The following is a 27,378-nucleotide window of genomic DNA, read 5'->3' as shown; positions in this document are numbered from 1 at the left end:
GGTTGAGAAGGGCGTTCGTTCTTGGCAAGAAAGCCTAGCTCCAAGGAGCAGATAGCTTTGTTATCTCTAAAGCCTATGTTCTTACTAAAGGCATGAATCTCACTGACCCTTTTAGCTGTCGCCAGACTGACCAAGAATAGAGTCTTCATAGTGAGGTCCTTAAATGAAGCTGAGTGCAAGGGCTCAAACCTGTCACTCATTAGGAATTTCAGGACTATATCCAGATTCCAGGCTGGTGATTTCTGGTGCCGTTCCTTAGATGTTTCAAAGGATTTGAGAAGATCCTGCAGGTCTTTATTATAAAAAAGGTCCAAGTTCCTATGCCTGAAGACGGCCGCTAACATCCTCCTGTATCCCTTGATGGTAGAAGATGAAAACCTACGTTTCGTTCTAAGGTATAACATGAAGTCAACAATCTGAGTCATAGAGGTACTGGACGAGGAAACAGAGTTGACTCTGCACCATTCTCTAAAAACCTACCACTGGATTGGTAAACCTTGATGGTAGAAGTCCTCCTTGCTCTTGCAATAGCCCTAGCTGCCTCCTTCGAAAAACCTCTAGCTCTTGTGAGTTTTTCGATAGTCTGAGGGCAGTTAGATGTAGAGCTTGGAGGTTTTGATGGTACCTTTCCAAGTGGGGTTGTTTGAGTAGATCTACTCTTAATGGAAGGCTTCTCGGGGTGTCCACCATCCATTCTAGTACCTATGTGAACCATTCTCTTGAGGGTCAAAAGAGGGCCACTAGAGTCAAAATGGTTCCCTCGTGTGACACAAACTTTTGCATCACTTTGTGCAGAATCTTGAACGGAGGGAATGCGTACACGTCCAGGTGGGACCAGTCTAAAAGGAAAGCATCTATGTGAACTGCTTCGACATCTGGCACTGGGGAGCAGTATGTCTCTAACCTCTTTGTCTTCGAGGTTGCGAACAGGTTTATACAAGGATGACCCCAAATCCGCCACAGGATCTTGCAGACCTCTTGATGAAGTGTCCATTCTGTGGACAGAACTTGACCTCTCCTGCTGAGACTGTCTGCCATCACGTTCTTATCCCCCTGAATGAGCCTTGTTACAAGGGTTACATTCTTCTCTTTTAGTAAAGAAGAACTATCGAAGTCACGTAAAGGGACCTCGAGTGGGTTCCGCCTTATTTGGCTATGTAGGCCAACGCTGTAGTGTTGTCGGCGTTGACCTGCACCACTCTGTTCAATACTGACCCTTCGAAGCCTTTGAGGGACAACAGGACTGCCAACAGCTCCTTCTGGTTTATGTGGAGGCTCTCCTGATCTTTTGTCCAGAGACCCGAGATCTCCAACTAGCCTGAGTCTGAGGCGTCGGAACACAACACAAGGTCTGGGTTCCCCAGAGAGAGACCTTCTTGAAGTCTGACCGGGTCGTTCCACCACTGAAGGCAACTTTTTAAGGATTCTGTAATGGGGATGCATTTTGTCTCTAGTTCCTTTTCCTTGTCCCAATGATGAATGAGGTGGAACTGAAGAGGGCGAAGATTCAGCCTTCCCAGGGAGACAAACTGCTCCAACGAGGAGAGGGTTCCAAGCAGACTCATCCACTCTCTCACAGAACACTTTCGTTTCTCTAGAAAGGAATGAAGTTTCAAGAGGGCTTGCTCCGTCCTTGAGGCTGACGGAAAAGCCCGAAAAATTTGATTCCGAATCTCCATCCCCAAATAAAGGATCTTTTGGGATTGTGTCAGTTGAGACTTGTCTGTTTATTAGAAGACCCATTTCTTCTGATAACCTCAACGTCATCTGTAGATCCTCCAGGCAGCGAATGTAGGAATGAGCTCCGAGTAGCCAGTCGTCTACAGATACAGGGAGGCTCTGATACCTCTTGAAAGCAGTATGCTTGATACATTTAACATCAGCTTCGTTAATATTTGAGTAGCAGTGCTGAGGCCGAAACAAAGGGCCCGAACTAGTGCTTGAAGCTCGGATGAATGGGGATGTGGAAGTAAGCATCCTGGAGGTCTTAAGAGACCATCCAGTCGTCCTTTCTTACTGCTGCTAGGACTGACTTCGATGTCTCTATGGAGAACTTTGTCTTCTGAACGAAGGCGTTGAGAGCACTTACGTCCAGGACTGGTCTCCATCGCCCCGAGTTCTTGGGAACCAGGAATAAGCAGTTGTAGAAACCTGGTGACCGCAAATCTTGCACCCTCTCTATTGCCTCCTTCTCCAGCAAGAGAGACATTTGAAGTTGCATAGCCTGCCTCTTTGACTCCTCCCTGTATCTGGCAGAGAGATCTATCGGAGCTACTACTAAAGGAGGTTTCCCTATGAAAGGGATTTTGTATCCCTCCTTCAGTAATTGGACGGACCAAAGGTCTGCTCCTCTCTTCTCCCAAGCTCGCCAGAAGTTGTTTAGTCTGGCTCCTACTGCTTTCTGAAGGCGAATGCAGTCAGACTCTGCTTTGCCCTGGTTTGGATCCTCTTCTCATTGCTCTCCCTCCCTCGGGTCTGGAACTACCCCTACTGAAAGTTTTCCCTCAAAAGGGCTGCGAAAACTGAGGGAATGGAGCTTCCTCCTTAGGCTTGCGGCTAGTGAAGGAAGTAGGCAGAACCTTCCTTGCTGTTTTTGACACCAGATCCTGTGTGGCCTTTTGGGTTAAAGCGGAAGAGACCTCTCTGACCAACTCTTGAGGAAAAAAAGAGGAAGAAAGAGGTGCATACAGCAATTCTGACTTCTGAACGGGTGTGACCCCAATGGACAGAAAAGAACACATTTGGGCTCTTTTCTTAAGAACACCCACCGAGAAAAGGGCCGCCAACTCATTGGATCCGTCTCTTAGGGCTTTATCCATGCACGACATAATGTTGATGAGACTTTGTGTCCACATCCTTCAAGGCAGAAAACTTTTTTCCCCAAGGCTCCCAGAGTCCAGTCAAGGAAATTGAATACCTCGGAAGCTCTGAAGACGCCTTTGAGATGATGATCAAGCTCCGACGTTGACCAGAGTATTTTGGTCCTTCTCATGGTCGTCCGACAAGGAGCGTCTACTAGACTCGAAAAGTCTCCTTGGGCAGAGGGAGGAACTCCCAAGCCGAGAACTTCTCCCGTCTCGTACCAAACACTAGATCTGGAGGCCAATCTAGCCGAGGGAAAAGAGAAAACAGTCTTTCCCTGGTACTTCTTTGATTGCATCCAGTCTCCCATCATCCTCAAAGCTCTTTTAGATGATCGAGACAGCACCATCTTTGTAAACAGAGACTTCTTCGATGCCTTCCCTAGCGTAAACTCTGAAGGCGGGGAATGAGGAGCAGCAGGCACAAAATAATTTGGAAACTCTTCAGTAAAAACTCGCATGAGTTTATTTAAGTCAACCGAAGGATGAAGGGTCTTAGGATCTTCTCCTTTCGAGACTTCCTCTAAAAGATCAGTAGGGAAAGGTGATCGTCGATCCCTTTCTCGGACAAGTCTCTAACCGAGGTAGAGACGTCTTGTTTTCTAGGAGTCAACTCCTTAAGGTCCTGACTTCTGGCGTCAATGGGTCCAAGATTATCATGCCTGGCGTCATGTTATTCAAACGCTTGATGCTCGGAACTATGACGCTCGCGATCATTACGATCGGAACTAAGACGTTCGCGATCTTGACGCTCGGCTCAACTGGCGTCATCACGACGTCCGAGGCTCTTACACTCGGCGTCACGTCTAACTGCTTGACGGTCAGCGTCACGTCTAACTGCTTGACGGTCAGCGTCACGTCTAACTGCTTGACGGTCGGCGTCACGTCTAACTGCTTGACGCTCGGCGTCACGTCTAATTGCTTGATGGTCGGCGTCACGTCTAACTGCTTGACGCTCGGCGTCACGTCTAATTGCTTGACGCTCGGTGACATGCGGATTAGTCTCTCGTCATTACGCCGCTCAGCGTCACGTCTAACTGCGGAACTGTGACGTTCGCAATCTCGACGCTCGGTTCATGACTTCCGAGGCTCTTACGCTCGGTACATGACTTCCGAGGCTCTTACGCTCGGTACATGACTTCCGAGGCTCTTACGCTCGGCGATATCCTGACGCCTGCCGTCACGTTGTTCCAACACTTGACGCTCGGAACTAAGACGTTTGCGATCTAGACGCTCGGAACTATACGTTCGCAATCTCAACGCTCGGTTTCATGACTACCGCTCAGTGTCAACATCGTGTCTAACTCTTACAGCAACGTTAGTAGCTAGACGTCCAGTGCTCTGACGCTCGGCGTTACGTGTCATGACTTCCAAGTACTCGACGCTTAGCGTGATGTAGTCCAACTCCTTGACGCTCAGCGTCCTTTCTGACGCTTGCCGTCATGGCGTTTAGAATCTAAACGCTCGGCGTCATGACGAGAAACCCTCTTCTTGTCTAGCAGGAAGGGAAATACGTAAGACGCCAGCCCCGTCTGTGAGCTGCGTCATCCGACGGCGAAGATAACACTTTTACCTTGCCTTTCCCATGGCGAGGGCGAGCGTTCTGGTTAGCGTCAACAGGTACGCTCGAGGGGACGACTGCTCAGGGGCTAAAGCCTCTCGCCTCCCTTTGCCTGTCGACATTCCTTCTCCCAGGGGTTGGGGACCTTGGAAGGTGTCTAGGGCCAGGAGAACGACAGGTACGAGCAGCCGCATCCTCCACTACACTGATTTAGCACTGAAACTTGCACATTTTAACTCTTTCACATCAGACCATAATTTAGACCTGCCCGCTGCGAGAGATTTTACTCTTTCGCCCAGGGCTTGAATGAGAATGCAATAAGCTATATGATTAATATTAGTATTCCCAATATCGAAAAAAATAAATAAGGATACAAAGTAATTTGTGGGACTGTATCGATCGTCATGAGTACTATGTAGCGTAAATTTAACTGTACACTACTTTAAACCTACTAAAGTGTATATATAATTCTTATTGAAGAGTAAACAAAAGAAATTATTGCTATAGTTCTTAAATCTTCAGAAATTCATTTTAATTTTTCAAGAAAATTATTATTCATAATCTGAATTTACAGAAAAAAAAAGCAGAAAATCACCGGCATCATAGAAACGTGGGTACAACTCCAAAACCTGATTCATAACCTAACTAAAAGGAATTTTCTCATTTTATTATTTTCTGTATGTGAGGAAAATTCCTAAACAGACAGTAAATGATTTATCATGTTCAATAACTATGTTGGTAATAAGAGTTAGCCAAAACTTTTCACGTTTTAAAATTCTAGGGGAAGTTGATAAGCTACATAAAGGTGATATTTCATGGGTGGGAAGACTGTTAACAGAATGATATTCAATAAGGTGGCACAACACTAGCACTCGCCTGTAAGCCCAATTTTTTTTTATACCACCTGATGATGCAACAAAGTTAAAATAAACCAGTAATCTATACATCCTAACTTTTTCCCATTCTTTCACATACGGTAAATAATCCTTCAGGGACTAATGTGCTAGTATAAACTGTTCTACAAGGTATTTCACTACTACTTAAGAGCTAAACACCATAAGAAAACTGTTGCCATTCTGAGTTTGACACCAGTTTTGACAACTGAACCATCACCTTTGTTCTTGCCAGGTCCTTTCAAAAATGAGTTAGAAACTTTCCTTCTTTTAGAAGGTAATATAAACTGACTTATTGGAAACAGATAGATGCTCTCAATAGCACACTGTATGGAAAACACACATTATATGAAGTTTTTAGACGTAATAGGCTTGTGCTGGGTTTGCTAAATGGCATCACCTATTGACTCTACTAGGAATCACAAGGGGCAGGGAAGATGGAAGAATGAGAGCGGGATATGGTTTATTAATTTTTTTTATTTCAGAAGACACAAAGCCCATTGCTTCGACAATTAAAGCATGATGAATAATAGTTAAGTGTTTAAGTAATAAATTTAATGATAAAAAACTATACAAATTCTCAAGTATGAGACTTTTTACATAAGAAAAGTTGTCAATGTATCTCTACCACTAAAAATTCAACTCAACCATATTTACATAACTATTTACTGGATTTGTTACCAATGTCACATTAACTACTCTGCATTTTGCTCCTATTAAAAGGACATTTTAAAAATTTCTTATATCAAAATAATTCTAAACCATATGCCAGCTCCTCTTACCTATAAGAACTAAAATAAAGTGATTGTCAAATCTCTTCCATCTTTAGAAGAAAAATACATAAATCTTGAATTAATTTACTGAAATAATGACTTAAAATCTCATACCTTTCAACATTTTTATCACTTATTACTTCAATCCAAAGCCAAATTGGTTATTACTTCTTAAAAACTGTTGTGGAATGCATATACTTTATATATAATTTGCCAGAAACCAACAAGGAATGAAAATATGAGAGCATCCAATACCAAAATATTCGCAACTTACACTAAGGCACCGAGTGAAATAAATGAGCTAGAAAGTCTTAAATTATGAGAGCAATTGAAGTGGACTTTAGTTCGTAGAAGCTAAAATTTTACTTCAATATTTCACATCACCTTCAAGTTCAAACATACCTGAGAGGTCGGAGAAACATGAGGAGTAGTAGTCACTTGAGAAACAGTTGATCCACCTGTTGTTGCAGATGTAGTACAAGGCATTTCCTTCCATCGCTGCAGAACAGGCTTACTTGTGTCTATTACCTGTCGCTGCTGGTCCTAGGGATAAAGATAGGTTTACCAATCATACAAATGATTTATTTATCAAACTTAGTAAATTGAAATTCAGTCATACTGGATCTAAAAATTCCCACTTACTCAACTACCTATCCTAATCTAAACAATAATCATGACCCCTTATGAGGATAGTACCGTACTTACAAATACTATTTGTGCAGTCAATGTTTACATCCTCAAAATCACTCTTTAGACCTTTTGTCAACTTGATAAACTAAATTCAACCAAGTTAGTAGTGTGATTTGTGCTTATTGGCCACAAAATCTTTATTCTTTTACTTTCAGTAAATTCATATTAAAAAAAAAACTGCTGCTAATTGTTATTTGGAAATATTCACCAAAATAACTTTGCAAAAGGACAATTTAAATAATATGACAAGTTCAAGCAGACCACAAATTTCTTAATTTTTCATAAATATAAAAAACCACTAGAATTGTATAAATTCCTTTTTGGGCTCAGCCATGTCGTCCTGATGGAAGGTTCCTTTTGGCAGCTTTCTAAGGGATATTTGGCTACAGTGATACTCCCAGAGAATTAACCACAGGTCTCCAGAATTCTAACTCTTGGCGCGAGTATGAGAGTATCCTTAATATAACTTTTAAGGATATCGCATAAAATCAGGGGACGTATTTCTTGATACGACACATGGCAATCTTCACCCCAAATAGATTTCACATTTTGAGGGGGAAGAGTGGCGTAAATGAAGGGGAGCCATTATCAAGGTTACCCGGTGGATCCCCTCCCAGTACTACTACGGCGTATCATTCCTTTTAACGTAGCCATTTAAGCACGGTGCTCTCCCACGTTGCTCTCGGTGTTGTTACAGTTTTGAAGGATTATTACCATTCAATCTCCAACATCTTCCTCCTCTGGAAAGTTGAGTATTTAATCTTTCCTGTGTATAATTTTTGGCTCCCTTCTCACAATTAAATTAACATAATTTAGGTGTGTTAAGCGGAGCACTGCCATCCCCGGAGGCGACCATTTTAAGACCGGTGTCGTACGCCATAAATGCTTTATTTAGTTAGTAGTATGATGTTCCCAGTATTTAGCTATAAAGAAATTCTAGCTAGTTAGGCAAAATTATACTAGTGAAGATAAGCTTTACACATGTAATATTTCTTCTTCCAAATAAACGTTTTTATCATATACGATAGGGCCTCGGTGGTACTAGTGTAGCCGAGAGCCCGACTCGGGTTAGGCTAGCCTAACTCGTTTTAGTATACTTTAGTTAACGTTATCCCCCGTTTAACCTCTAGTATCGTTTTTATTAATTCGGTCGGAGATATAGATATCTCCTAGAATTACTAGCATAATTCGATACACTTCTCATTTAGAGAAATGAGGATAAATCCTTCCTTCCCCGAGTGCCGCCAGCCCAGGCGACAACCCTATCTTCCATCATCGCCATCGAGTAGTGTACTCCGGCTTGACTTGGATAGTGTTTTCTGTCGATCTTCTTTGCCAGAGAGTGTCCCGGCTTTGAAATACGACAGTCTTTCAGGGTATTCTGTCTTCCTGCCGACAACGCTACCGATAGGGGAATAGTCATTCCCCTGCCAGTTACACCGTTGCCAACATAGGAAGTTCGGCTTCCCTAGTTCACAACCGAAAGTGGGTAGTATAATTGCCGCAACCTTTCTCTCTTGTGGACTAGAAGACATGTCTTATATCCAGCAATGTCTCAGGCTAGGGAATCTTTATTCCTCTGCCGCCCAAGACGGCGCCGGTATAGGAAGCTATGTTTCCTTGATTTACAGCCGAAAGTAGGAGGCATACCTGCCGCCACCTTTCTCTGTAAAATATAAGACCCTTTCCCTTCCTCTTCCCCTTCTGTCCTTTGTTCAGCTTAGCCGTCACGATTCCTGTGGCCGGTATTCTACAATCACCCCACTTGCCGGGGTGACTGGGTTACTGGCCGGGCTCCTACAAAGGCGGTTAGGTTGCCACTTCGACCATCTCCCTAATGGAAGCAGAGCTCCGGGAAAGGTTGAGCCGGCCCTGACGGCTGCCGGTGGGAAACCCATTACACTTTTGAATATTCTTCAGTCCTCCCTTGGACTGCCATCCACAAACCCTGTAACCAGTAGTACAGCCGGCAACAGAAATTGTGGCTGGATGGAAGCTAGAATCAATGCAGTCCTCCCCTTCCCTTTGAATCCTCATTCTGGAAATAAGGCAGTAGAGACAGTAGTCCCTACACCCATAATTATTGTACTATACTATAATAATACAGTAGTCCTTCTTTCCATTCTTTCTCTCTTTCTGTCAGCTAGTACCGCCAGGTACTAGCCTAACCCGGTAGTATACCGGCAAAACTACAGTATAAGACAATAAAGTAGCCAGTATTCCTGCAGTATAACAATACAGCAGTTAGAAAACTACAGTATATAATGATACAGTGGTATGAAATTTCCAACATACTCTGTGTATTCTTTCACAGTCCATTGTTGAGACCGATTAGAAAATGTTTAGGTGAAGTATTCCTTCAACATTCTGATGAATCCTAGATCATCGCAACACCAAAGATTACCTTTCAGTATTAATATTCTACAAGTGGTGGAGTTAGTGTTAGTATCCACTGACTGCGGCTCTACATACGAGAGTTATTCTACTCTGTATTCTCCCTAATAAGGAAATTAAAAATATTAATATTGTAGGAGGTCACAGCAATTGCCTGGAGGGAAAACACAGATATGTGTCTTTCCTACTTCTTTTTTAGCTTACTATCCTAAGCTATGATACATAATAGTAATTTATACTATTTTATGCATGTATAAATTTATCAGTGAGGTAAATTACTCCATACTCATTTCACTCTTTCTTTCCTTACAGGAGGAGGCTAAGGTGAAGTGTGCAGTCCTGTTATGAAACCACAAAAGTAGGGACTTTTGTGGCCACCAGATGTGCAGGTCTCGTGTCCCCTGCTCCATCACAACTGAAACCCTGAGGTACTGGGATCCGAAGGGTTGCACTGTCTGCTCAGCTCTGATGACCGAAGGATTCGGTGAAAATATCCCTGAGACGACGGAGTCAAGGGATACAGCGAGGGAAACGCTTCGGAAGTGGGTAAGAGGGTTCCAAAAGAACTCCGGGACCTTACCTGCCCAACGAAGCCATAAGATGCCTTCTGGTCCCTAAGGCTCAATCCGACGCTGTTGTGCCTCAGGCATAGGTCAAGCCTCCCTTCATCCAGCTGACGATAGAGGCTGTCATCCACCAAGAACGGATGTCGGAGGTGTCCACAGACACCGTAAAGGATCTTCTGCAAGAAAATCCTGAAGGAGAGGTGGCTCAGCCACCCACGGAGGAAGAAGGATCCGTATCAACGATAACGGAAGCCCCTCAGTTTTCTGTGATGGCATATCAACCTATGCCGTCAACTTCTTCAGCCCCAACTCCCCATCTGGAACCGCTGATAGCCAAGAGTGAAGTGCTCCTAGGACAGATTCAACAGATGATGGATTCCTTCCGCAAGGAACAACAAGAGATGAGGAGGGAAGTTAGAGAAGCAAAAAGCTTGGGCATTCTCAGAGGCTCTCACAAGCCTATCAAAGTCTCTGACTTACCTCAATGCTCCGAAACCAACCCCTGGAGGTATGCGGAGTATATGCCCATGATGAATGGGAAACTGTACATCTCCGAAAAGATGGGGGCCAAACCCCTTGAAGATCTCCAATTCTGGCCTAACATTTCGGCTTACCCAGAATGTTACATGAGATTGCGGGATGACCCAGCATCTCGTGAGGAGACGGAACCTAAGGAGGTCATGATCTTTGAGCATGACAAGGCACAGGCTCTCTTAATGAGTACCTTAAAGAAAGCCGACTATACCAACCTGAAGGTTTCATCTTTGAGCAAGAAGCACCCTACCTTCCATGCTCCTTCCTCCAGAGCTTTCCCCTTTTCGGCCAAAGCTCTCAACTGCGTTAAAGACAAATTGTGAATGATATGGTCTTCATCACCTTCCTATTGATATATCCCTTTCCCAGTTACTGGCAGATTGTTCAAATGAAGAGAAAAAGATAAGAACAATAGAAAGAGTTCATTACAAAATTAACGCCACTGAGGCAGCAATCACTTTCAATAAAACCTGCTTAAAAGAGGGTCTACTCCCGAAATAATAAAGGGATTTTGACGAAGGAAAAATCTATTTCTGGGAAGAGGCCTGTGACGCCCGGTGAGAAAGAGAAAGGTCCTTCCTTATACCTTTCCTAATATAAATCTTCCAAATATACTAGAGAAAGATAAAAGCATGGAATGCAGAGGTTACAACCCTCGCGCGAACACCTTGTAGGTGTCGTGTATTAAACAAAGGCGTGTGTAAACCACTATTCACAGGTTGTCTTCCATTTAGATAATCCCTTCATCAATGGGGAGGGCCGTGACAGGCCCTAGATAACATGGTTGAACTCCCCAACGACACCTATCACGCGCGCCCTCTAGGACATCCTTCTGCAAGAACATATGGCTTGGCAAGGAAAAAGAGGGGTGGGGTCCGTATCAAATAACCGGGAAGGGTTTCACCGGGCGTCACAGGCCTCTTCCCAGAAATAGATTTTTCCTTCGTCAAAATCCCTTTTCTGGGGGGCCTGTGACGGCCGGTAAGAATGTACCAGAGAATGCCTTCCAAGCCCAATAAATTAATAACATAATGAGAAAACAAACACCATGTAAGGCAATAATATAATACTGTAAGTAAACATAAATCATAAACTAGCCATTGGCATAGGGGATGTAATGCTAAAATAATATGAGGACCAGGGATCACCTGAGTGTCCCGTCGTGAAAGGAATCAACCTTACATGTCTAAGCATATCTAAACTTTACAGGAATGGTAATTACAATAACAGTTAAATCATAACAATTAAATATGGCAAAATAACTTAGGGCTAACGAACCACCCAGGAGAGTGGCGACGTGGTGTGAGAGGTGGTCAGGAGGGAGGAGAGAAGAGATGGAATAAAGAAATAATCAGAGATTAATGGGGGGAGATAAGACTCCCCGCTGCAACCGTAGGGTATTTAAGGGCCTGTAAGTTCTTTAGATAGTGGCATTTGAAAACCATAGGAGATTTCCAACCCGTGTATTTTTTAAGGTCATCAAAGTCCATGTTCTGGAAGTAATTGATAGAGGTAGCTATTGACCGTATATCATGAGCATGGGGAAATGATTCCGGGTTAGCATGTTTAATGAAGTAGAGGATTTGTTGTCTGATACCTTGAATGGTCAAAGTACCACCTTGTTCCCTGATAAATAAGGGGCCAGACGAGTGGGTGGCAGATCTAGCTAAAAAGGTCCTGAGAGTAGTGACTGGACACAGCGAAGGATCCTGGGGAAGAGAGATGATCTTCCAAGGGGACCACCTATTTTGCGGGTCCTCATTTTTTGCTAGGAAAGCTCTGTCTCGGGTAAGCAGTACTTCGCCTGTAGGGAGGAAATCTATGTTTTCCGGGTTACGTGAGAGCGCTGCTAGTTCTGAGATTCTAGCACCTGAGGCCATAGCTGATAGAAATAACGTCTTCCTAAGTAGAGTGATATAATAGCAGGACTCGTTGTCAGTGTCCGACGCGAGTTGAGGACATTGTTCAGAGACCAAGAGACTTTTTGTGGCCGATCCAACGGCCGAAGCCTAGCACATGCTTTTGGAATAGATGAGAAATAGGAATCAGCTAGATTAATGTTAAACCCAACCAGGAATATCTTCTTCAAAGCTGACTTGATGGTAGTTATAGTGCTAGCTGCCAAGCCCTTGTCAAATAAGAACCTAAAGAACGAGATGGCTAAATTCGGAGTCATACGAGTGTGGTCTGAATTCTTTAAGAAACCTGCTAATTTCTTAACAGCCGAATCATATTGACGAATTGTCGAGTCCCTTTTGTCCGCTTCGATGAAGAGAACGTTTTCCGGGTCAATGTTTGCGTCTTTATGAGCTGCAAACTTCATGAAGTCCACAAAGTTAGGGTTTTGGCTATCCTTGAGGAATCTGACACAGTCTGTGTTTGAATTACTTGGGTTAGTTTGGGGAATGGAATCCGGAAGGGTCGGAGTTTCAGCTCGAGGAGGAGAGGAAACCAACTGCTCTTTGGCCAGTGAGGTGCTACTAAGGCCACTGTCCCCCGGAAGGAGCGTAGTTTGTGCAATACTTTCATTAGAAGATTCACTGGTGGAAATAGGTAAATCTTCCTCCAATGGTTCCAATCCAGGGTTAATGCGTCTATGGCATAAGCCTGAGGGTCCATGTTTGGTGTCACATAACAAGGAAGTTTGTGATTCATCTGAGTTGCGAATAGATCTACCTGAAGGCCCGGAACCAGCCTGAGTATCCACTGGAATGAAATTATGTCCAGAGACCATTCTGATTCCAGTGGTTTCATCCTGGATAGTGAGTCCGCTATCACATTCTGGACTCCCGCTAGGTGGGTTGCTGACAGGAACCAGTTCTTTTCTGCTGCCAAGGTGAAGATAGTGACCAGGATCTGATTCAGGTTGGGCGACTTGGATCCTCCTCTGTTGATGCAGTGTACTACGGCTGTGCTGTCTGACACTACTCTGATGTGGGTCGACCTCGGAGGAGAGAGCCTCTTCAGGGTCAAGAACACTGCCATGGCTTCGAGAACATTGATGTGGAAGTGTTTCATGGCGGGTGACCAAGAGCCCTGAAACATCTGACGTTCGTAGTAACCCCCCCATCCACTCAGAGACGCGTCTGTATGAATTGTCACTTGTGGGGGTGGGAATTGAAGAGGAACCGATTTGGAAAGGTTCTTCGATTCGGACCATGGCTGTAATCTCATTTTCAAGACAGAGGGGATTTTCGAGACCTTGTCTCTTAAAGGTACTGTGGCTCTCTTTCTCCAAACTCGATTGATGTCTTTGAGTTTGGCTTTCAATAGGCGATCTGTTACTGAGGCGAATTGCAGAAGGCCGAGGATTCTTTCTAAGGCTCTTCTGGACACCTGCCTGTGTTTTAGAAAATTCTTGACCTTGGAAGCTATTTCTCTTACCTTTTTGGGAGGTAGAACCAGCTTGTGCCGTGCAAGGTCCCACTGTATGCCTAACCATTCGAAGCGGTCTGATGGAAGTAGGCGGGATTTTTGGAGATTGACCCGAAATCCCAGGTTGGCGAGAAAACGAAGTACTTTCTTCGTAGCTCTGTTGCACTCCAGGGCTGACCAAGCCCAAATAAGCCAATCGTCCAGATAAGCAACGATCTGAATCCCTTGGTTCCTGAGTTGTTCTAGCACCGTCTCTCCCAGTTTCGTGAATATCCTGGGTGCAATGTTGAGGCCGAAGGGCATGACTTTGAATGCAAAGGCTTTCCTGCCTAGACGGAAACCTAGGTAAGGAGAGAAGTTTCGAGCTATTGGTACGTGATAATAGGCGTCGGTAAGATCGATAGAGGTGGTGACGGCCCCACGGGGAAGCAGGGTACGTACCTGAGAGATGGTCAACATCCGGAACTTGTCGCAGAGGATGTAAGAATTTAGCTTTGACAAGTCCAGGACCACTCTCAATGCCGACGAGCCTTTCTTCGGAACTGTGAACAGGCGGCCTTGGAACTTCAGCGATCGAACCCGTTTGATTGCTTTTTTCTGTAGTAACTCGGTGGTGTACTCTCTCAGAATGGATGTGGGTCTCTGGAAGAAGGTCACTGGTGGAGGAGGGGAACCTTGTGACCATTTCCACCCCAAGCCTTTGGAGACTATGCTGTGAGCCCACGGACTGAAGGTCCAACGGTCTCGAAAGTGGTAAAGTCTCCCCCCTACCGGAACTATATCATTGCGAGGGAGTGAATCTAGGTTCTTTCCCTCCTCGAGAACCCCTTGTCCTAGGTCCGCCTCGTTGACGGAACTGTCCTCTAGCCCTGTAGCTACCTCTCTGGTGTCCACGAAAGGGACCTGAGGGTCCGTAGCTAGGGATGTATGCGGGTGAGGGCATCCAAACGGGGTTGGGTTGGGTACCTGGGGGAGCAGTGAGGTAGACCACCTGTTGAGGGTGTTTCGGCTGTAGAGGAGACGAAGCAGTGGGAGACTGTGAAGACGAGTGGGCAATCGACGATTGTTGGTAGTGACCTCGGCTCGTCTTGTAAGGGGCAAACCTCTGTTTCTTCCTGAAGAAGTTTTGTTTTTGCCCTTCAACCCTCTTTTTGGCAGTGAGGCCCCACCTCACTTGCAAATTTTGATTTGCTCTCGCAGCGTCTTGTAGTACCTTGTTCACCTCCTCCTGAGGAAAAAGGTTCTTACCCCAGCAGGGGGAAGCTATCAGCCTATTCGGTTCATGCCTGATCGTGGCCTCAGAAAGAACGTGCTTCCTGCAACTAACCCGAGCCGAACAAAACTCGTGTAAGTCGATTTGGAAGGACAGAGACAGGTTCTTTGTGAATACCCGGAACATGGTCTCGGTCGGGTAAAGTGAGGTTAGGGACTCCACGGAGGTAATGGAGTGGAGAGACCTAGCCAACCTATTCCGTGCCTCAAACTCAGTCTTGAGAAGAATATCTGGTAATTTAGGAAGCTTCTCGGAGAACAGATTAGAGGCACAGTCTGGGTCTAACTTCCCTACTGTGAAAGTAGCGGGGGCATCATCCCAGATAGTAACGGTACTCGGAATGAGCATGGAGGTGGGATCGGTCTCTTTAAGAGCTGGCATGGCAGAACCTTCTTTGATAGCCTGAAAAGTAAGAGCTGCCACTTTATCTGTAATAGGCAAGGTAATACCTGGAGAAGCTGTAAATATGGTGTAGGCTCCTTTGTGTGGGGTGAGCTTGGAATTAGTGCAACCCCAGTCTGACAACGTCCTGGCCCAGAAAGATTGGGCCTGCTCTTTAGGGAATATTACCGTTTCCTTCGGTACCTTGTCTAACCTAACCAAGGCATGTTCTTTCAATCGGACGAAGCCGTTGAATGGGAATTCTAGTCCCGGAGGGTAAAATTCTAAGTCCTCTAGAGGACGGGTGCCTATGCCCTCTAGAGTTATGGCACCATCAATATATGGAGCATGTAAGGCAAACCTCCAAGGGTTGTTTTTCTCGAAGGGAGGTAACTTCGATGCGTCCGGGGCTGAAGGAGGGGGCATCTGAGTTCCGGAACGGATGAGACTTGCCACCATATCTTTGAGCTCCGTCGAGGGATGTCCTAGAGGGCGCGCGTGGTAGGTGTCGTTGGGGAGTTCAACCATGTTATCTAGGGCCTGTCACGGCCCTCCCCATTGATGAAGGGATTATCTAAATGGAAGACAACCTGTGAATAGTGGTTTACACACGCCTTTGTTTAATACACGACACCTACAAGGTGTTCGCGCGAGGGTTGTAACCTCTGCATTCCATGCTTTTATCTTTCTCTAGTATATTTGGAAGATTTATATTAGGAAAGGTATAAGGAAGGACCTTTCTCTTTCTCACCGGCCGTCACAGGCCCCCCAGAAATAATAATAATAAAAATAATAATAAAAAAAAAAAAAAATTTAGCTCTGGGGTAAATGTCTATTTAAGCCAAGCTTCAAGAGAATTTCAGGTGAGTGTAGGAATGACTAATTTTATTATTAAAATCATATTCTTATATTAAGAATAAATAAACAACCTTGGAAAATCTTACCTGTTGGTGCTTGATTTGTTGCTTGAACTGCGTAAGAGTGATTATCTTGTGGCCAACTGGATGGGAGTAACGAACTGGTGTAGGCTGGCTTGGAGGTTGGGACTGGAAATAATGCAGAAAGTAATGAAACAGTAATTAACAAATTTCATCAATATGCAATAATTACTTTACACTAAATAAGTAATAATTCTAGGGAAAATTAGGCAGTACAGTACTGAGAAAATAATAAAACTTCTTGAATTATAAAAAATAGCTAAAGATTTATCAGCTTTAATTATAAATAAAAAAAAAATAGGTAGTTAAACGCTCAACGGGGTAGGCTGGCTGAGTCAATACTGGATATACTGTACTGTAGTACAATTACATGATAAGTGTAATAGATTTCTTAATCATATATTTATTCAATTTTGTGTACATAATATAATTTACTTGTTTGATTACTAATATTAAGTATAGAATATTTTTCTCAGAAATTTCAGATAAGTAAGAATATTTCTGCCACGGAATATAAGTAAAGTAGAGGGTTAAAAAGTGGGTCCAGCTATGGGTGAGGAAATTGTAAAGACCATTTAGTAATACCTAAAGAGCACCATTAGGGAGCACTAATGGCATTATCACTAAATGGGGCATTTTCATAAATTACCATTAATCAAAATAAAGTGGGCTGGTTTTCTCTTTTTACAAAATTTCAAATGATAGGTAACAAAATTAAAGTAGAACAGTAGTATCTAAGAAATCCAGGAAAACAGGGAAATAATCAATAAGATAAATTAAAATTTCCTTCTCTACATTAATCAAGAATTATAAACAAGGCCAGTATATACTGTATAACTAACTTACAATCTGAGACTGTTGTTGACTTGCAGTCACAGTGTAATGCTTCCCGGTTGCCATAATCTTTCGGTACTCCGAGTATAGCTGTTGAAGATGCGCAGGATCTTGATCTGACTTCTTATGCTGTATAGCTTGGATCTGGTTATGAACTTTCTTGAGTGCCTGTTCAAAAGAATGTCATTAATAACATTACAGCTTTGTCTGTATTAGTATTGTGGCTACTTTTTTTTAAACTTTATTTCGATAAGAACTTCCTCTATTGTCTTCAGTTCCTGGGCATCTAACCATCCATATACCAAAGGCACTTCCCCCAATTTTGGGGGGTAGCCGACATCAACAAGAACAAAACAAAAAAGGGGACCTCTACTCTCTATGTTCCTCCAGCCTAACCAGGGACATTATATTAATTTTGCCCTATCAGCACCAATGTCACCTTGTGTCTGAGGTTTACAATTTCCTTGAGATTGCGAAGTCATCTTATCAGTGCTTCTTAACTTAATTTTTATAATTTTTGTCAGCAGTTATACTGAAGTGCTTCCTTCACTTTTACATTCAATTGTAATGATTTCCAAGCTTTATTTATACCTCACCTACTTTTTACCTATGATTATATCAATTGTTTATATATTTTCACTTTGTCTACACTTCCCTGGACTTTGTTTCATTTCTACTCTGCATGTGCTTCCCCATATAGTTCAACAGCAGTTTTTAAATTGTAGGTAATAGTTCATAACATCAATGGCATTTAGAGTGTGTGCACAGATCTTACGACAAGAAACTCATTTGTCAATAAAAAGCTAACTAAACCAACCAAGGATAATGAAATCTATTAGCTACTCAAATATCTATGAAATAGAAAAGGTATTCCCAATAGCAGCTGTGATATAAGCAATAATCAAATCTAGCTACCTACACGTTATTTACAAAAATTAAGATTAAAAATTAAATGCCTGTAAATCATGATCTAACCACATAAAATATCATGATACATTTGCATAACATATATTGATTCATTAACCCTTTTACCCCCAAAGGACGTACTGGTACATTTCACAAAAGCCATCCCTTTACCCCCATGGACGTACCGGTACGTCCTTGCAAAAAAATGCTATAAAAATTTTTTTTTCATATTTTTGATATTTTTTTTGAAAAAATTCAGGCATTTTCCAAGAGAATGAGACCAACCTGACCTCTCTACGACAAAAATTAAGGCTGTTACAGCAATTTAAAAAATATATACTACAAAATGTGCTGGGAAAAAAATAACCCCTTGGGGGTTAAGGGTTGGAAATTTCCAAATAGCCTGGGGGTTAAAGGGTTAACAGTACATTATTATCTGCCTTTCATATTATTATTATTATTATTATTACTATCCAAGCTACAACCCTAATAGGAAAAGCAAAATGCTATAAGCCCAGGGGCTCCAATAGGGAAAAATAGCCCAGTGAGGAAAGGAAATAAGGAAATAAATAACTGAAGAGAACAAATTAACAGTAAATAATTCTAAAAAAAAGTAACAACGTCATAACAGATATGTCATATATAAACTATGAACAACTTCAAAAACAAATATGTCATATATAAACTATAAAAAGACTCATGTCCACCTGGTCAACAAAAAAGCATTTGCTCCAACTTTGAACTTTTGAAGTTCTACTGATTCAACAACCCGATTAGGAAGATCATTCCACAACTTGGTAACAGCTGGAATAAAACTTCTAGAGTACTGCGTGGTATTGAGTCTTATGATGGAAAAGGCCTGGCTATTAGAATTAACTGCCAGCCTAGTATTACGAACAGGATAGAATTGTCCAGGGAGATCTGAATGTAAAGGATGGTCAGAGTTATGAAAAATCTTATGTAACATGCATAATGAACTAATTGAACGACGGTGCCAGAGATTAATATCTAGATCAGGAATAAGAAATTTAATAGACCGTAAGTTTCTGTCCAACAAATTAAGATGAGAATCAGCAGCTGAAGACCAGACAGGAGAACAATACTCAAAACAAGGTAGAATAAAAGAATTAAAACACTTCTTCAGAATATCCTATGGGTCAAATGGAAAATGTACCAGTCCATAAAAATAACCAACAGATGATAAGTTTTCTCAAGTACTATACTATACTATAAGAGTCAAGATTATTAATCCACACAAACAATGTCTTCAAACTAAGGTACAGTGATACCTCTGGATACGAAAGTTTCTGCTTACGAAAAATTCAGGATACGAAAAGCGATACAAAGATTTTTATGCCCCAGTATACGAAAAAATTTTCAGGATACGAAAAGCTTACGAGATCCTAACTCGTCGCCGAGAGTACAGTACCTTTTTTTTCAGGGTATCAACCCTTAATTTAGGTGTACAGGTGACAATACACCTTCACTGATCCAAATGCTTTACATACAGTACCATAACTTTTATACAGTAGTAAAGAAAATGGACCATTTTCTTAGGGCTTGGAGGGGATAACTAGCCTATAACTACATTATTGAATAATCTCATGGTGGTTTCTGGAATGGATTAGGCTGTTTTTAACGGTTGGGTTAATTATTGAATGATAGAAATGGCTGCATTGCATGTTTATTACTACAGTTTAGCGTGTTTATGAAAGAAAAGGTGACTTTTTGTAAGGCTTGGAACGGATTAGGCTATTTACATGTAAAACGCGACTCAGGATACGAAAAAATCAGGATACGAAAACGTATCCTGGACGGATTACTTTCGTATCCTGAGGCATCACTGTACTGTATTCTACTGAAATTCTAATGTCTATGAAGCCAAAAAAATTTGAATGATAATACTGTAATAATAAACATTTCTGTTTTCTTGAATTATTGAGTATGATGACCAGAATATTTTTTCAGCACAAAAAGAATCACATCATATTAACCAATTGATTTATGTAAACCACTCTTGCATTAACTATGGTCATCCAACACTGCATTTACATCAAGTTACCAGCAAGCGTTTTATCTCTAAAATATGGTAAATGGTCAAAACAGTACAACATAATAAAACTTGTATACAGTATCATTGTAATATGGTAAAACCGTATATCTATTATATTTCACATTAACAATATACTGTACTGTACTGTGCTGCGTTTATATAAATACTTTGATTCCACTCTTTCATTTTCCATTTTTTAACCATACCTGTCATTATCTTCACAGTTACCAGCACAAGCATCAACGAAAGTTTCAAAGAGACAAAATGTTCCTCTTATATACATCAAGTTAATGCAGAATCTGTTAATGGGTAGCTAAGCCTTAACATGTCATAAATATAACTTTAATAAAGGGAGTCTTTTAAATGCAATTTATAAATTGTAAAATCAAGTGTTACACTATACAGTACTGTATAAACCAAGTATAAAATATTAAAAAAAAATTTCAAAGTATCTCTTCAAATAACATTCAACAAGACTATTCAAGATAAGAAGCAATGAATTAACCTTTCCTATTAATTACTTGAAACAATACAAATTTAAAGGAAGGAAGGAATATAGAGAGTAGAGGTCCCCTTTTTGTTTTGTTTCATTGTTGGTGTTGGCTACCCCCCAAAATTGGGGGAAGTGCCTTGGTATATGGATGGATGGAATACAAATTTAAATATAACTGTGACTTGAACCTAAGCACAACACAACAATCTATTCTTGCAAATCAAGGATAAAAAAAAAAATCATTGGTGAACACTAGCCTTTAAAATGCAGTGCAGCTTGAACCATTAGTGATGCTTTTATTTACCGATATATCAGTTTCTATAAAAGCTTCAAAGCCTGCCTAAACTCTCCAAACATAATGTTGTTGTATACAGTATACCTTTACGCTTACCATTCCATGTGCTTCAGGCCTCACACTGATAAGCAAATTCATATACTCTCAATAACTAGGGTAATTCTCTTATCTAATCTCATAAAAAGATTCTCAGTAGGTATGTATGTGCCCCTAAGATTGATGCATGATTTCAAGCATAGCAATTACTTCATTGCTATAAATACTGTACAGTATAATTTCTTTCATTTATGGAATTATTTATTCAAGTAATCAATTTGTAATTATGGGTCTTGGGAAACAAAAAGAATTGGTCTTAGATGTGTATCAGTTCCTTTCTACCACTAACAAACAATAAATTAGTTCCTTTCTATCACTAGCAAACAATAAATTAGTTCCTTTCTATCACTAACAAACAATAAATTAGTTCCTTTCTATCACTAGCAAACAATAAATTAGTTCCTTTCTACCACTAACAAACAATAAATTAGTTCCTTTCTACCACTAACAAACAATAAATTAGTTCCTTTCTACCACTAACAAACAATAAATTAGTTCCTTTCTATCAATAGCAAACAATAAATTATGCCTATGATATTTAAGCCCCTAATAATGTAGTCACTGTACTTGAACTATATACAAAAATTAAATTTAATACTTTATACATTTAACCTTTAATTATACATAGCTCATATGAATTGAAAAATACCATTAAAACAATTCTAATAGCAAAGAAGCATAAAACCAATTATGGTAATACATGGAAAGTACTAGGTCAAACAACAACAAAATACTAAAATTCTAAACTGTACACAAAAATGAAAATCAAATATGATAATACCGTGATGAATCTGCATCAATGAACTGTATCTCTTTTTAAGGCAAATTAACAATTCTAATTTTGCTGTTTCATTAATGACAACCTATCTTACCATTCCAGCCACTTCTATCTAATTTCAATATCGTAAACAACACTGTTACCTCGGTACTTATCCTCCTAGACATATATGAAATTTATGCTGTGCTATTTAAAAATGACCTTGCTCCTCTACTTATGAAAGTGCATTTAATGTCTGAAATTACAACGGTACATTAGCAGTACAGTACACATTCAATAGAAATTTAAAATTTTGATCTGCTCCTTTTTTTGCTATACAGTACAGTACTGTATAAGATATGGCACTCTTACAATGCTAGGAAATCTGCAGCATCAACTCTATCCTAATCTTAAATTCCTAGTGTTAGTACAATGAGTGTACGTAAATGATAGCATTAAAAGATTATTAATTCTTTTATACCATCATGTCTGTTACTTCATATGTCTCCTACTTCTGGTAATAATAAAGGAGAAGCCATTACTCTGGAGAAAAAGTTCAAGATACTGGCTCAACATGAAGGTGGTAAGCCAGTAAAAGCTATACCACATGACTTTAGACTAGCAACTAATAAATCATTGATACACGAAAATCGACAGAGGTGAATTCCGCTATCATCACACACACACAAAAAAAAATATGAGCTGGGACATCTAAGAACATGGAAATATACATAAAGATACTAAATACAAAAGATGATACTTCTTAGTCTGCTGGTAATACAGTGCTGGCTAAGAAAACATGAAAACAAATCTTTCTGATGGGCTTAAAGTGTGTTAATGATCTCACCACCAAATACAAGCTTACAGCAAGTCACTGGTAGTTTTAGCACTTCAAAACGTCTTATAATTTCTATTAAATTATTTGAAGTTGCAGTAAAAGTGCTGAAGCTTTTAAAGATTAGCAGCAAGGGATGATAGCAAAAAAAAAATATTTAATTTATATAAAACAACCTAGTTCTGGAAGATTATGCAAAAATATACCTTCACCAAGAAACCAAAATTATGCAGTCAGCGCATTCAAACACGAACACTTGGCTTGTGGTTGGAAATTAAATACCTGTAGAACAGTTACACTTCAACAAGGGGATCTTTCAATTTTATTTAAAGCCACCCCTTATGTAGATTTGATTATTTAAAATGGCTACTGAAAGTCAAGGTGTTAGCCTTGGCAAGTTTTTTTTTCACTGACCTCTGCATAAAGTCAAGCTAGTCATAAGATGAAATGTTTATAAGGTTCTAAGCAATAAATTTTCAAGTGATTATCTCAAATCCTGAAACAAGTTGACTTGCTTGTTACTAACAGGCATGTATCATTTAAGGAGATTGTTTTTCACTGTATTTGTTAAGGGGTTGCATTACAGAGCCAGGCAAGATTCTAGCGTCTCTTCTTAAAGTTCTTTGAAAACATTCCTAGGTAGAGGTTAGAACTCACTCATAATTTTCATTTCTAATGAACTGAAATCAAATCCTCTGAAAAGTCAAAAAAATTTTGAAGTATAGGTAATATGACAAATTCGTAGGTAATTTGTATTTTACCTAACTATACAAACCTTAGCTATTTAATAAGAGTAATTACTTTCGGCGTAGTTGAAATGACGAGCCATTGGAATTTCAACGAGGGTTTACTACCCTGCCGCTAGTTAGCAGGGGGGTAGGGAGGGTAGCTCGCTACCCACCCACCCCCCCTCACACACACCTGTGCTTGGGCTCACTTTGCTTAGAGGTAGGACTTCACGGGGGATAGGGCTGGCGGGCAAGTTTGATTAAATAGCTAAGGTTTGTATAGTTAGGAAAAATACAAATTGCCTACGAATTTGTCATTTGTTCCGTAACTGAAATACAAACCACGCTATTTAATATGGGTGACTCACCCCTTAGGAAGGGTGGCAAGTCCCAGCCAGTACTGGCTTTTGGCTTTGCCCGGGGACTCAGTATCTGAGTGTGTCAGCACTCAACAATAAGGAGTCCCTGCACCTCGCTAGAACCTTGCTACGCAAGGACTGCGGCCTACGAAAGCTGTGTGTGAAGGTATAATAAAGTGTGACTCGTCATAGGAAGTTGACCTGTAGTCCCTTAGAAGGAAACTTTAGGCTAGGACTCTCCCAATACCACCTCGTCAGGGTATGGGGACGTGACAGTATTATCTTAATACTCGGAACAAAAGGAAACATGGTTTACCTGCAGTGGTTTGAGGTCAGCTGTGCAGAGAACCCAAGATGCTGCTTTCCCCAAGAGAGGGGAAGATGAAGAAAAGAGTAAGGGCCAGACAAATCTTTTCATTCATGCAGACTAATACCGGGTAACAATGCCCTCAACCTTCTGCTACTTGTCCACTATGGAGCCTGAGGTTTTAAACCAGCTGTTGTGCAGCCACCACAGGGCCGATGGAAAACGTATCGAGCCTCCTATGGGTCACATCGTGCAGGTAGTGGGCTGTGAAGGTCGTCTGACGTTTCCACACCCCAGCTTGAAGGACCTGCGTCACTGGGAAATTTCTCTTGAAGGCCAGGGACGTAGCTACGCCCCTGACATCATGTGCTCTAGGGCGACGTGACGGAGGAGGGTCAGGATTCAGGGACAGATGGATCACCCTACGAATCCATGCCGAGATGGTGTTCTTGGTGACTCTCCTCTTAATCCTCCCAGTGCTAACAATGCTTACACCTGGGGACGGACTGCAGCCGTTATTTGAGATATAGCCTCAGACTCCTTACTGGGCACAGTAGGAGAAGGTCTGGGACATCTGTTACAGAACGAAGACTCGAAATCCAGAAGGAGTCGAACCGAGCGTTCGGCACCCCCGGATTTTGAGTCTTAGCACCAAACTCAGGGACGAATTTGAACGTTACCTAACCCCATCCTCTTGAATGGGCGATGTCATATGAGAGACCATGAAGTTCACTGACTCGCTTTTCCGAAGCCAAAGCTAGTAGGAACACCGTCTTCCAAGTTACGTGGCGATCTGAAGCCTGGGGTAATGGTTCATAGTGAGGTCTCTTCAGAGACCCGAGAACTCGAACCACGTTCCATGGAGGAGGTCTCACATCCGACTGAGGGCAGGTAAGTTCATAATTTCGTATGAGTAGGGAAAGTTCCAGCGAGGAAGAAAAGATCATTCCTTTGAGCCTGAAGGCTAGACTTAAGGCTGAGCGATAGCCTTTCACCGCCGAGACTGAAAGGCGCATTTTCTTCCTGCAAATGCACGCGGAACTCCGCTATTGCTGGAATAGTGGCATCGAGTGGAGAGATACCCCTTCCACGACACCAACCACAGAAGACTCCACTTTGCCTGGTAGACAGATGCGGATGATTTTCACAGATGTCCAGACATCCTAATCGCAACTTGTTGCGAAAAATCCTCTTTCAGCGAGGAGATGCTGGATAATCACCAGGCGTGAAGTCGTAGCAAAGCTACGGCTTTGTGGAAGAGGTTGGCATGTGGTTGTCTGATTAGATCGTGTCGTGGAGGGAATTCTCTCGGAAGTTCCATTAGGAGTGGCAGAAGGTCCGGAAACCATTCCGCGTGATGCCATAGCGGAGATATGAGGGTCATTGAAAGATTGACCGATATTCTGGTCTTGCTGAGCACCCTCCTCATCAGACAGAACGGGGGAAAGGCGTACATGTCGATGTTGTCCCACCGTTGTTGGAATGCATCTTGCCAGAGCGCCTTGGGATCCGGGACTGGGGAGAAGTAGAGTGGAAGCTTGAAGTTCAGCGCTGTCGCGAACAGATCCACAGTCGGGGAACCCCACAAAGTCAGGACTTTGTTGGCTACCAGATGACATAAAGACCACTCGGTACTTACTATCTGAGACGCTCTGCTCAGATTGTCGGCGAGCACATTCCTCTTGTCTGGAATGAAACGCGCCGATAGTGAAATCGAGCAGACTTCGGTCCATCTCAGTATCTCTACTGCAAGATGGAATAGCTGCTTCGAAAAGGTACCTCCTTGCTTGTTGATGTGAGCCACTACTGTAGTGTTGTCGCTTATCACCACCACATAGTGACCTGCCAGGTATTGTTGGAACTGCTGAAGGGCCAAGAAAACGGCCTTTATCTCTAGGTGATTTATGTGGAGGCACTTTTCTGATTCTGACCACAGGCCTGAGGTCCTGTGGTACAGAACGTGGCCACCCCCCACTCCCCCCCCCCCTTCTTTGAGGCGTCCGAAAACAGCATTAAATCCGGGGGAAGGACGAGAAGATCCACTCCTCTTCATAGGTTCTCGTCTGTCACCCACCACTGGAGGTCCGTCCGTTCCGTAAGACCCATAGGGATCATGACGTCCGGGGAATCGCAACCTTGATTCCACCGGGACTTGAGCCGCCACTGGAGGGATCTCATCCTGAGGCGACCGTTGGGAACTAGACGAGCCAAGGATGAGAGGTGACCGAGGAGACATAACCACGATTGGGTTGGAAGCTCTTCTCGTCTGAGGAAAGGGCTTGTGACCCCCCTCAGCCTTGCTATCCGGTTGTCTGATGGGAAGGCTTTGTGGAGATTGGTGTCTATAATCATGCCTAGGTAAACCAGTCTTTGAGTGGGAAGCAGAGAGGACTTCTCGAGATTTACCATGATCCCAGATCCTGGCAAAGTCCCAGAAGTTTGTCTCGGTGTCGAAGAAGGGATGACTCCGAGTCTGCTAGGATCGGCCAGTCATCCAGATAACGGAGGGACGGATGCTGATCCTGTGTGCCCACGACGATATTAGGGTGAACACTCTGGTGAAACCCTGTGGTGCTCTGGAGAGACCGAAACACAGCACCTTGAACTGGTACACCTTGTTGTCTAGGCTGAATCTTAAGTACTTCCTTGAAGACGGATGGACTAGGATCTGGAAGTACGCGTCCTTCAGATCCAGTATACACATGAAGTCTGGTGGTCTCACTGCAAGTCTGACCGTGTCTGCGGTCTCCATGCTGAACGGAGTTTGCTTTAATTTGGACCTCTGCCCGAAGGGGCTGCCCCCTTGCTGATCCCATGGCAAGTGAGCTTAATGACACCGGATTCATCCTCAGGGGAGGTAGAGATGTTGTGCACGGGACACAATATCCCTGACTGATTACGAAAATTGTCCAGGAATCAGCCCCGAGTTGCTGCCACCTGTCTGCGCAACCTTATAGGCATCCCCCCACTGGTGGACATGCAGGGGGACTGCCAATCCTAGCGTTTACGGCCTCGGCTGCTCCCTCTAGGATTCTTCCCTCCCCTGGAGGACTTCTTGCCTTTCTTGTCCTTGACAGGAACGGGCTTAGACACCACTGTCTTCATTGCCGTTGTCGGTTTCGTGGTCTTGGTGGGTCGTGGCTGCTGGGGTGCTGGAGGTTTATAGGGCTTGGATGTCAAAGCCCTATGTAGGAGGGAGTCTTGGTGACTTCCTCTACCTCTCAGCAGCCTGCTCCACGTCCTTAGGCTCAAACAGGTTCGTTCCCATAATGGAAGAATGTCTGAGCCTGTTGATCTCGGTGCTAGGGACCTCCTGGTGGAACCTCTCAGGCACCACATCCCAATGTTTCAGGATGGTGTTTGCCCACAAGTTCGAGACTTCGGTACTGTCTTGGAGTCCTTCGACTCCCTCCTGGGAGGGATGCAGGACTCAAAAATTGATGGAGGCAGGCTCTTCTCCACCCTTATCCGAGAAG

General features: G+C 42.5%; 1 protein-coding gene across 6 annotated transcripts in view; it reads right to left on the bottom strand.

Moving 5' to 3' along the window:
* The window catches only part of LOC137632473 (mucin-2-like), a 196,832-nt gene that overhangs the window by 22,171 nt on the left and 147,283 nt on the right, over positions 1-27,378 (bottom strand). For all 6 annotated transcript variants that reach the window (XM_068364422.1, XM_068364420.1, XM_068364419.1 and 3 more), the window contains 3 exons: positions 17,086-17,241; positions 16,246-16,347; positions 6,491-6,631 (listed from right to left, as the gene is read on the bottom strand). In XM_068364422.1, coding sequence (XP_068220523.1) covers positions 6,491-6,631; positions 16,246-16,347; positions 17,086-17,241 — 399 coding nt within the window. The remainder of the gene's footprint in view (positions 1-6,490; positions 6,632-16,245; positions 16,348-17,085; positions 17,242-27,378) is intronic.

This window comes from Palaemon carinicauda, chromosome 41 (genome assembly GCF_036898095.1).
Source record: "Palaemon carinicauda isolate YSFRI2023 chromosome 41, ASM3689809v2, whole genome shotgun sequence".
Taxonomy (NCBI): Eukaryota; Metazoa; Arthropoda; class Malacostraca; order Decapoda; family Palaemonidae; genus Palaemon; species Palaemon carinicauda.
The sequence above is the reverse complement of the archived record's forward strand: the minus strand, read 5'-3'. Positions and strand labels throughout refer to the sequence as shown.